This window comes from Pholis gunnellus (genome assembly GCF_910591455.1).
Source record: "Pholis gunnellus genome assembly, chromosome: 19".
NCBI lineage: Eukaryota > Metazoa > Chordata > Actinopteri > Perciformes > Pholidae > Pholis > Pholis gunnellus.
In genome coordinates this window covers 9100888-9113752 of record NC_136546.1, presented here as the reverse complement: position 1 = coordinate 9113752, position 12865 = coordinate 9100888, and the positions used below count along the sequence as shown (strand labels likewise).

At 38.9% G+C, this 12865-nt stretch overlaps 1 protein-coding gene across 1 annotated transcript in view; it reads right to left on the bottom strand.

Moving 5' to 3' along the window:
• Nucleotides 1–12865, bottom strand: part of LOC306711376 (regulator of G-protein signaling 6-like) — a 68001-nt gene that overhangs the window by 16493 nt on the left and 38643 nt on the right. The window contains exons 2-4 of the mRNA XM_079180287.1: nt 4374–4470; nt 2231–2281; nt 1089–1195 (exon numbers count right to left, since the gene is read on the bottom strand). Of these exons, the coding sequence (XP_079036413.1) occupies nt 1089–1195; nt 2231–2281; nt 4374–4470 (255 nt within the window). The remainder of the gene's footprint in view (nt 1–1088; nt 1196–2230; nt 2282–4373; nt 4471–12865) is intronic.

The following is a 12865-nucleotide window of genomic DNA, read 5'->3' as shown; positions in this document are numbered from 1 at the left end:
CAGACAGGGCCATTTGTCATAAACATCAAGATTGGTGTGTTGTAATTTCATTGCTGAACAAGTAATCTTCAACAGTTGATTAAGGTCTTTATGAAAAGTATGCGCCCTCACAATGAGATTAGCCTCGCTGGACTTTTCAATATCTCTCACACTAATGCGGGATTAGTGTGAGCTTAGGTCTGTTACGTAAGGCACAGGCAATTTGCATTTATTGAAGAAATAAAGAGCTAAAATAAAGAGCCATTATTAGAAAATCAAGCTTTTTACTCACAATATGTGAAAGAAATCCACAATTCCAAGAATGGCATTCTAGTGAAGGCTCTGGCTTTGTGTATTTTAACCATTTCTCAAGCTCTTTTCACTGGCTGAAATGTCCATGAGCATGCTAGCGTTTGCCATTTAGCACAAAGTACAGGGCTGATGGGAATGTCATTAATCCTTCAGGTATTTGGTCATGAATAAATTAAGATTTTAATATGGCGCTAGATGAAATGTCAGGGGACCAAATGACAACACATGCATCGCAAAAATTAAAGCTTTTCTACACAATTATGTTTCCACAATAGTTCTTCCTGTCGCTACGAGGACCTTGTCCCATCTTCCTGACTTTTGAGTGTTGAATCTATACATTGAGAATCTAGAGTGCTGCTACATAATATTGTGCATTTACTGTAAAGTAATCCTTTACCCATTTGAGCTGTAAACTAATCCAGCAGATGTCTTTCAAAATTCAATCTGAGGTCACAAAATGCCGAATCAGATACTTTCTCAGTTCTCTCAGCAATGACCTCATACATGCAATTGTAATTATAACAATGTTTCAAAATCAATACGTCGGCCTTGTTGGCAACATTTGATATTCCACTCAGTATCAGGGGACAAAGGAGAAGTAGAACAGAGTCCATTACCAATTCCAGGAGTCTCAACAGACTATGTAACACTCTTAACCCAAGACACAGCAAAAAGCAAATGTTCACAGAACTCTTTCACTGCACGGTGTCTAAATATAGAGAACATGTAGAAGTAGCCACATCTGTCTGCCGCAGCCTCCTCTTGTGTCTTCATCGTGTCGTGATTCTCCAGCTCACCTGAAAGCGGTAGAAAGCGCCGTCGTCTTTGAGGGAGAGGACGTGGTCTGAGATAGGGAAGAAGTACCCCTGAGCTGCAATGAGACTCCCGACGTGCATGGCCTCAGCTGTGACAGGAAGAGAACGAGCGCCGATCACTGTGGGTTCCTCAGTACTAGTCTCAGAAAGAGAATCTGCTCTGTCACTCGGAAGGGAATATATATATATGTATATATCTACTTGTATGAAATTAACTCAGTGGTAGCAATATTAAGACAATGCAATCAAACTAGACACTCATGAAAGGGATGTTTTAGGGGAAAAAGTGAACCGGCTGCCAAATAAAACAATCTTCAGAGTAACATTCTCTAAAGTTCAAGATTTAGAAAACAGCCACAAAAGTAGTGTTATGACATTAAAGGTCACACAGTGTCTGCGTTCAAAGTTTTTGATAACAGTTTTCCATCTTCCACAGCCTGTTTTACTCTTTTGAATTTAAATTGGATTTCAGCTACAGGATTCAGCACTGAGGTGGTTTGACTGAGGATGACTCAATGATCGACTCAGTCCAGGCTGTGGGCTATTGCACCAACAATAAACACTGCTCTCCCACCACCATGCCTCAGGTCAGCTCAACGAAACAACAAATTCATAACATCGAGCCAGTTTTTGTTCAAACCTGTGTTTCCCTAGTTCCTTGCTCATTCTGTTGTTTTTTGCACTGTATTTGCCTGTTTTACCTTGTGAATAATGTAATCTGTTGATAATGTTTGAGGTTCTTAAGATAAACTGCAAAGATATTCTATTTATTTCTAACATCCCCATATTTATGTTTCTGAAAAGATAACATTTAACGGATTGTTCCTATAAGACCTGCAGTGCCTACCACACACACACACACACACTGTGTCTGACCTTTCATAAACTGGACCGCTGTGACAAACTCCTGCCTAAACTAAAGTAAGATCTCAACATTACAATAAATATACGTCATATATACATATAACTCGTGCTTTCATATTAATTGTCATTAAAAATTGGGAAACGCTGCACCCAGTAGGTTTCTTTGTATACTTGTTACAATATTGAAATGCCTCTCAGTGAATAAAGCCCTGGAGTTCTAACACTAGCACTGCAGTCTTGTATCATTTGTCAAAACGTACCTGGATCCTCAATGGACAGGTTCTTCATCAGCCACTGTACAATATCTGTACCTGAATCAGGTCAGACGGAGAAAGACAAATGATGGTTATACAGTGTATGGACACACATCTGGTAGAGATGGGGCGTGATTTAAGTGAGAAAAGCAATAGAAAGGAAAAGGGATTTTTTTCATCCCTACTCTGAACCACATTTGGGGCTAAATGTAAATGAATAAATAGAGTCTTTACCATTACTTATCCCGTTCAAAAACAAAAACATGAATGGAATCAGACAAGATTAAATTTAATGAAATTAAAAGCAAGAAAGGCCATGATAAACTCAAAAACTGCATTTGAAATTATGTATAATAGAGGATATTAAATATTTAACATAAAATAAATATAACTGCAAGCTAAATAAAAGAAACTGTTTTAAAATAAGAACGCGATGAAGAAGAAATAAGTATTCTGACCGCTTCATCTCAAGCAGTTGTCTTGAAACAGAAACATCAACCAAGACAAGTCTCACACTGCTCAAAGTTAAAATGACCTCTCCCCACTGGCACTCAGGAGAGCAATATTTAGAGAATTTACATTATTCTACGTGATAATTTACGATGGGTTAAGATACTAAAAAGTTTTTTTTTCAGAGGAGACAGACTTTGATCTCATCTGTGCTTTTTCCCCTCTGCTTTCTCTGAGTCCCGAGGGAGGCGTTGTTTAATTCTTCACCATTCATTAGTTCCCTTGCCCTCGGCACTCATCTACAAACATCTGAGCTGCTGTTCTGCACATCCATCCGCTGCTGTAGTAATTGTGTTTATTGATATGCTCAGCTTATGGCAAACTGGGGTAATGCATTTTCCATAAGTGCAAGGACTGAGAGAGTGAAGAAGAATGTTAATGGGCTTTCTTTGTTTCCATCATTTGTTAGGTTTCAAAGCCTCCCACTGTGGCTCCAGACTTTAAAGTGATTTAGATTATCAATCGAAGCAACAACAGCCAGCAGGCAAGGTGGCCTGACTTCAATCCCCACCTGACAGGTACAAGTGGCTTACAATATTATTTTTCTATTTGAAATGTCATGCGCATGTTTACCATAAATGCAGTTCAGGACATTGACACCTATAGTCCCCAGCTCTACTGAAGCAGTTGGAGGTTGATTGCCTTGCTTAAGGGCACATTGACAGCATAGGACAACAGCATTACTCTTTACGTTTCCACTCTCTCAAACATTTAATCATATAATGTCCTCCTACTTTCCCTTCAGCTATTTCTCCAGTGAGCCACTGCTGAAGAAACGGAGCAGCAGCCGAAACAGAACCAGAAGGAAAAGCAGCCACAACGCACACATGTATGTATATCGATCCATCCGTGTTAGAAGAGAGATGGACAGATATTGCAAGTTAAGAGGAAGTGGTTCCCTGACAAAAGTAAATTACATAATCTAATAGCAAATAGAACTTTCGGGAGACTATCCTGACCAGAAAAACAACATCATCGCTTGTTTGATCAAAAACTAATAAATATTTTTTACGAGCCTACAGATAATTATCACCCACCTCTGAAGCCCTCCCAATCCAGAGATGAGAGAAAATAAATGAATGCGGGTTTTAACAACCTATGTTTAAATGTTTTCCTGACACAGACCTTTAGTGGTTCAAGAAAACAATATATATATATATAGTTCTCTCTCGGGAGCAAGGCAGATGTAGTGTGACGTTTTTATGAGGAAGTGAAGAAAACTTGCTGTTTGCGTCCCGTTTCTTTTTCACCACGGTTACACTCTTTCTTTTAAGTTATTCAAGTAGTTTTCGATGTCTAAGCCAAACCAAACCTTAACCATACACTGTATATGTGGCAGATCAGAAACTATACTGGTACGGTAATCTTGCAGATGGGGATGATCAGAAATGGCTCACGTGGGTGGTTTTGGAAGGCGAACAAACAGTTTGTAGCTTAGGGTTGAGGACTTGTTTTAGAAGGATTTATCCACCTTATTTCAAGATGCAATTGACTTAACCTACCCTAAAACCAGGATCCACAAAGAGGATTGGGAGGAAAGTCTCCGCAGGGCCCCCTTTTGACTTTCTCACTTGGAAAAGCGTTTGCACAGTGCAGGCTTTGCCCTTCTTTGACATCTCTTTCTCGCTCTACTTCTTACCTGTAACGACGCTGGGGATTTTGGTCATGAAACTTTTCACAGTTCTGATGGGCACACCCTCCGTTTCATCCTGGATGAGAGTGACAATGTCTTCAATCTGCGGGGGATGGCCGGCAAAGAGGACAAAAAGAGGGACAAAGACAGAAATGGAAAAGCAGATAGTTAAAAAAACAAGTTAATTGAGATTGAAAAACACATTTATAAGCTGACCTGTTAAAAAGGAGCTGCCTGTGAAATTAGACACAGCACAAAATCTGGGTGCTAAATTTAAGCACAAACGCAAACAAAGCTTTCAGAGTTTCTGGTGTACCAAGGCCTTTGATTAATTTAACCAGGAAATGCTAATGTTTGTACATGTTATGAAATAGGCACTTGAACCTCCTGGAAAATTGCTGCCGGAAAACGATTCATTTGGAGTGGTGAACTCATGCTGCACTAGTGGTTCTCTTTATCCACATCACTCATTTCTCATTGGTTTATCCTTAAGATCAATCCGTCCCTCTAACATCCCGGTTACTGTACATGGTCTTAATTGCTACGACAGCATGAAGTGGGAGGGAATCTCAAAACTGAGTCACAGGAAATCATTTTATATAAGCAGAAGACGACGTTCTGCTAGATCAGCACGTGCCATTGGCCATTTATCACAACTGTAGATATATTAAACAAAACAACGCCCACTTTGCACTGTAGTAGTCGGATCTGTTGTTTTGATTGCAATGTTGACACCCCCTCTCTGCACAGATGCTTTCCTGTTTGTGTCAGTGAGTGGGATGTGATAAGTGGGTCGCTTTGGAGACAGCTTACTCAAAACTACCACAGAATTCAGCACTTATATGAAAAGAAAGAGGGGGAGGAGGGGCTACATGTATTTTCTTTACACCTGTAAATATTGTACTGCACATACAGCACACCCACACAACAACCACTTTGTTGTGTTTTTGTTTTGTTTCAATTCAGTAGTCATCTTAAGCCAAACCACCATGTTTTGTACTAAAAATAATTAAGCAGTTTTGTAGTGATCAATGTTTGGATTTATTTCAATTTACAGCGTTGACCACATGTTTTAAACGGTTTAAAACTGCGACCCTAATTCAGTAGAAATTACTTTTCCCCCCAAACAGTAATTGAGAGTGCAGTTCAGATGTATGGATACGTCATTTCTGGTGACAGGGTCCTCATGCTGTGTGCATTTTCTTTTAGCTTTGTGAGTATATTTATCATCGAGCTGTCAGTGGAGTACAATTCTCGCAGGCACCCACACTGGGTCAAAGCTTACATGACTAATCCCACAAAAGACTCACACTCTACTTAATGTACAGTGCTTTAGATAGACACAACATACTATACATCCTATACTGTACAACTATTTGGAGATCTCTTACAGACTTTAAATGATCAAACATTGCTTTTATTGTGCTTTGCTGATTTTTGATCGTATGAGTGCCCTGCAATATAATTGTATCATATGTCCTGGAATACAAAAAAGTATTTTGTTCTAACTGCTCCATATTTAGAAGCGTGATCATTTCACTAAGAACGAGTGAATATGTGCAGCAGAGGAACCTCAATGAGGAAATGCAGGACGAGGGCGAGAGAACAGAAGAGAAATGAAGATGCTTCTTGAAAACAAAAAGGACAAAAGCGCAAAGGCATCATATTAGTTCTTGGTCTGTGTATTTTGCACAGCACAGCTCGTTGAATGTTTTTTCTCCAGAAATAATTAGAGCATGCAACTCCTTGTTAGACCGTACCTTGTCATTTTTACATTTCTGTTTGAGATCACTTTTGGACAGACTATTTGTTTCCCTCCGCTTCCAGTCTGTATCCTCAGCTAAGAGTTTAAGCAATGCTCAGGGACACAAATACAGAAAATATGAAAGAAAATAAAAGCTCAAATAGGCACATCTCATTCACCTCAAAGACTAGACGTTCCGAGCCAACATTCAAACTGTCAAGCCTTCTGTTTTTACATCTCTGTCCATCAGTCTTTTGCCATCCTGTTCCTCTCTTTTGTTGAAAGAAACTGCTCCTGGCTGTCTGCCATAAGCTCGGGCACAGGCAGCTTCGGGCTACACATCAGAATCAATATAATAATACAATTCTAACTAGACCTTGATGATGTGTGGGGACAGCTGCTCGAATGACTTTAATGGCTTCCGCTGTCACAAACAATTCACTCCTGCCCAACCACTCAAAACGGGTAATCACTACAGGTTTATTACTGACTACAACAACCGTCAACAGAATAATTTTAGGAAAAGAAAAGACAAAATTGCCGCCTGGATGTCTGATCACAAAATGCTGCCATGTTTTAATATGGAAAGAAGAAGTCAAATAAAAATGCATGACTACCGAGGCATCAGGGGATGTTTTGCTTTACATAGATACAAGTTGAGTAAAAGTTGTTAGATGAGTCACAGTCGAGAGTACAAAACGGACAGCTTCAAACAAGCATATGTTGAATTAATAGTAATACTAGTAAGCATCATCTGTGAAAGCCACTCTGGTTGAACAATGAGAAGAAAACTCAAGCTTGAAAACCAAAGAATAAAAACATCACTGGTCTCATCCCTGGGGAGTGGATTAAAAAAAGAAATCACCACAGCAACAATCGCTTAGCAGAAACTGAGAAACAATCAAAAATAACTCAAGAATCACTTTAAAGTTACACAAGGCACCTGAACGCATCTGTATTTCCCTGTTAATGGGATGTGTGAGTGTGCCTGTGTGTTTGGGTTTCTGTCCTGTCTTTTTGTGCAATCCAGTGGGAACAGATTTCATCAGACTTATTGCGAGCCACTCTATTCAACTCCCCGTGGGGCAGTGAGCTGCCTGATTACAGCATTATCGTCATGAGCTTAGCATGGACCAGCTAGTGGGTTTGGCAAGCAGTTTGGCAGACAGGTGGGCTTAAGAGTGACACAGGCTATGCTGTTTGATTGTGGTTTGACGATCCCCCTTGGGCAGCAGGATGGCCTCACCAGTGATGCTGATGCCATAGACTCCTTCCCTCAGTAATCTGGTTATTGTTTGAGTGGGCATCATTCATACTAGAGCCTTATGCAAGACATGAAGGAGCATCTGATGGATACTGAAGTGTAGGGAGGCACAAATAAGCAGGCAAGGGGTAAGCTTCGTCTTTAGAAAGCATTGAAGCCATTCAATGTGAAGGAAGTATTCAAATACCACCGTGTTAAAATTAATAATGGGAATATATTATTCAAAATAAAGATACTCGTTTTGCAGAAAAAACCTTTTCAGAGTTTTAAACTGTTATACATTATTGTTATTTAATATTTAAGCAACATTTAAATGTTTTAGGTGTCTGAGATGGAGCTCATTGAAACTATGTTTACAATATTGGTATTTTATTCTTAAACAAATGCATATTTTGTAAAATGATCATGCCTTTGGTATAAAAACTTCTCATTTAATAAGTAGTAAATATTACAGTAAAATAAATGTAGTGGAATAAAAAGTGCTATTCTTGCAGTAAAACCAAAGTGGGATCAAATTGAAAATCTTAAACTACCTCAAAATTATATATAAGTACTGCGGCATTTGAGTAAATGTAAATGTTCTAGTCTGAAAATGTATTTAACCTAAAACATGGTGCTGTCCCTCCTAGCCAAAAAGAGGGTTTTTTTCAGAATGAAAGTGGGCTAATACCTTCTCAGTAGCCACGTGGACTCATGGGAAAAGGCCACAATAACTCTCAGCTGGACCCACAACCTGGCATGCACATCCCAAATACATGCAGAGGAGGCCAATAAAGTACACTTACTCTAAAATAACACCCCCCCCCCCTGCTGAAGTCCTGACCCTGAAACAGCTGCAATTAGCTTTTCTTTACACAAAGAGAAATCTGTGGATCTTTGGAGAGGAGACAGAAAAGGCCATCACAGTGTATATACTGAAGCAGACATACATCCTGCTGAGAGAGTAAATGTCAGCTATGGCCCAGAGGATGCCTGCGCAGGGATACCTGGGTAACGTTCTGTGAGAGAAAAGAAAATTACCTCGTTGGAACCATGCAGCTCCAAGCCTTCCACACAGTGACAGGCCTAATTTCCTTACGATGCATTGATGCTTCAGATCATTTTAGATTTTTTAAGGAGCATTTACTTTTGATGCATTAAATCACTCTTCAAATGGTGTATCATAGGACTCCATAAGCCATGGTAGCAGTAGCAGTTTTTTTTTTTTACCGGCTGTAAGGTTTCAAATTGATGACTGGTAGTCATATTTAATATATACCTTGGAGAGCGAGCTCAAATATAACTTGAAGAGCAGCATTGCACTCCATGAACTGATTAATTTAGATTTCTGGGGAGGCAAAGTATGTGATCAGACTAGTTGAGACCGGTCGCTGATTTAACTCCTTCCAGAAATGCTATAGCACATCTATATTATATTACCTTCACAAGATCCCTCACAATCAAGTGCTGAAACACCACACTGATTGCAACATGGTCATCTGTGCTTTAAGTGGCACTTGCATACTGTTAAGGAACGCTCAGACAGAAAGTCAAGTGACAACAAAAGGAAAAGGAGATGTGAGAAGAAGGGTGAAATAATTTGCCGATAGCCACCCAAACAGATAGTTTCTTGAAAATGTCATGCACATATTAATAATGTTATATTAGCTGCAACCACGTACTGCACTTGCAGATATCCTCCCGTGCATGCATGTTCATGAATAATTGGGGGTGGGTGTGGCTTAATTGTAGGGCTGCTGAGTGCAGCAGAGTGCTGCAGGAATGAGTCCGATAACCTGAAAATGTATTTCTGCACTTGCCATTCCCTCATTCAAAGTAAATGTTTTTTGTTTGTTTTTTAACTTCTGACGATTGCTATCATCCTTTAAAAAAAAATGTATATCATAAAAGTGGTGTTCATTCTTGAAAATGATCTTGCTAAACAAAACTATTACTACTACTAATAAAAGTTTGTTTTGCCACAGTTTATTTTCTGCAATAATCCCAAATCCAATGAAATAATAATACGCTTTAATTATATACAGAGTCCTCAGACTATAGTATATGTTGTGAGTGGGCTTCAGGGTTGTAATGAAATGTATTGAACATAAAGCAACATGCAAGGTTGCACTTTTACCCGACCAAGAATGCTGCAGGTAAACAACTGACTAGTGCAAATGACTGACCCTAGATCTACTGATGGTGGCAATATGCACTGACTCCCTGCCAGCTCCATGGGCGTTTTGCTCTAAAATAACCTTTTAGGGAGGCATGATGACAGTTATGACAATCAAGGATGTGTCATTAGCAACACTATACCACGAATATCTCCAATAACAAATGTGTGTTATGTCCATGAATGAATCAGATTCCATCTAAATACTATAAATGGTTAAAAGTAGCCATAAGATTAAATTACAGAAGCCAGATTTTGGCTCAACTTTTGGGGGTAAAATAGATTCAAAGAAACTCAATCTGCATTTTAGGTCAATGTCATGCACATATTCTTCATATATAATCTGACACAATATGTCTGAGGAGACTCATTATCTACACGTCCCAGTCGGCCAGCATGCTGTATTTTGTCTCACCACAAACTCAACAAACTTTCCCAACATTTAATTTGTCACTAAAAATAACTTCATTATGATCCCTTGAAATGGAAAGCAGCTCATTTCAGTAGAAGCTCTAATAATACGGTGTTATATGCAGAAATGTTGTTAGCACACAAGGTTGAGCATCAGGTTGCTGCTAGAGTTATTTAAATATCAAACAATTTAAATTAAGATGTTTGGGAAGGTGGCAATAAAAGTGCCAAAACGCTACCGATTTAATATGTTTGAATTGTACATATTGTACCTCAAAGGGTCAATCATGTGTATAAGTATGCTTTCATAGTATAAGATAATGTATGTGACAGCAGTTTAGAAAACGCTCGTCCTGGAACCGTGCAAATTCAGTCTGGCAAAGCAAGGCTACCTTGGAAACAACCTCAGCATATCAAGATTTCACAGCCTACTGCTAACATGAGCTGCATCAGCACACACACACACACACACACACACCTACACACACACACACACACACACACACACACACACACACGGCTTATTAAGGTTAAGAATTTATTATCCCGATGTCATATTTATGATCCTAACAATCCAACTTACTCTACACTTCTACCATCACGAAAATGTATTTTAAAAAAACTGTCAAATGTGGGTATGAACCACCAGAAAACACCCAAAATCTACAACGGTTGTGTTTTCTGTTGCAGTTTAACATGCACCAACTTGATCTCAGGGGAAAGCGTATAAATAGAGTTACATTTTAAGGACATTCCGCAGGACATACGCATTAGTATGGAAAACAAGTCACAAACGTAACTTCAAAATACATTACAGTCATTTAGCAGACGCTTTTATCCAAAGCGACTTACAATAAGTGTATTCAACATCGGTATTCAAGAGAACTACTAGTCACCAGAAGCCATAAGTGCATCTCCTTTGCCAAACAAGTATCTAAGAGCATAAACCAGGGCAAACGTACAGCGCAGAAACAAACATACAATAAGTGCAACGAGCTAACACGATTACAATAAGTGCAACGAACTAATACGATTACAATAAGTGCAATACGCTAATACGAATAAAATAAGTGCAATAAGCTAATACGAATAAAATAAGTGCTAAGTGGAAGGCTCAGGGTAGTACTTAATATACTATACTATAATATAAATAACTCATGAACACTGGTCTGAAACACTGGCCTCCAGGTTGAAAGTTCTGCGTTTGTTTGATGCATCCACCTCTCACGTTTTATACTACATCACTTGCTCTCGGAGCATAGAATATTAACGCGTATGTATTTAAAACTGCAGTCAGTCCAGATTAAATGGCATAAAATGACACTCACCCAAAAACGCCTTTCTTATTGCACGCTAAATAAAACATTGCCTCGACAACGCCATTTGGTGAGACAGGGCTGCATGAAGAAATGAGCTATGTTCTTTCAGAGGCCCCAGTTAAATGAATCCTGAAATCCCAGCTCATGTTGTGGGTGGCCATAACGATGTTCAAGCTTGTCACAACAGCAGTGGTCGCTGTCGGATCCACCCCAAAACACTGTGATGTTTGAAATTCACTGGTGTCGAAATCACAAGTGTGTTAGCTCTAAATTGGTTGAATATTCACTGGTATTTTAGCTCTAGTTAAATAGAGTGTTTCAGCCATGGTTTCATCTAAGAATCAGTGGTGCATGGTCCAGTCGTGGTTCTATACTACAGCCCTTGTTTGGTCCTGGTTCATTAGCACAGCACAATGCTGCAGTATGAGATAGTGATCGAGTTTGAAGCAATATGTCTCTGTAGTTGTACCCCAGGCTCTGTATGTCCAGAGACAACAGTGGAGTGAGTAGTGTGTGGAATGAGGTATGTATAGACGCTTTGGTGTGTGTGTGTGTGTGTAGGTGTATGAATACTGTATGTGTCATCTTGGGTAACCGTTCCTTCTGAGACCGGGCTCTTCTGTCAGTAGAGCAACTTTCCTCCCCTACAGTGCCTGGATCCCACAGCTGCTGCACCGCTACAGATATCACATGGATCTTTGAAGAGCAGATCTCAATCAGGCTAAGATTAGACTGCCAGGGGCTCATTCTGGGGATAACTCTCCTTTTTTTGGATTTTAATTATATCCATCTATGCTGTATTCTATATATCCCATATTGATATGAAGCATTATAGCATTGTAAGTGTATTTGCAATGGTCTAAGAATAAAGGTCTGGGTTCCTCCCAGATTTACATTTTCAGCAACAGGATCACAACACTAAGAAATGTTTTCACTAGCTATTTAAAGGAATCACTAATGTATATTGAAACATTATGACCCTGCTATTATCATTTTCATTATAGTCCCAGTGTAATATAAGATCATGTAATTATAATTTGAGAACCGTATAGTAATAATCCAGCTCATGAATGTTTTATATATAGTTTATACCAGACTAATATTACTTTGTATGCATTGAAACAGGGTATCTTTGGGTATAATCTTCTCTCAAAAAATGCAATACATAATACCCTCCAATAAACTTTGAGAAAGGATCTTTAGATAAGAAAAGGCCAGATTCCCCCCTGTTAGTGTTACATAAGATCACTGTCTGTAAATCAGTGAACTAGGATAATCTGGGTGGTAAAACATGTTAATCCCTGAAGCTCTGGACTAAATTCTGAGAGAACAATGAGCATAAATATTTATTAAGAAATTATCTTTGTGAAAGACTTTATACTACTCAACTTGCTGTTTGGCAACAACTTGTACAATTATAAAGCAGGCAAAGAGATAAAAATGATGATGTTTAATGAAAAGTAGACAAACTGGTGACAAAAACAAACAGTCCTACTCAAAATGAATTGATGAGATTTGTATAGACTCAAAGCAGTCGGTTATCGACCCCAAGCTTTCACAAATATATTCATTAATTTAATTTGTTTTGTTTCTGTGTCGTGCCAT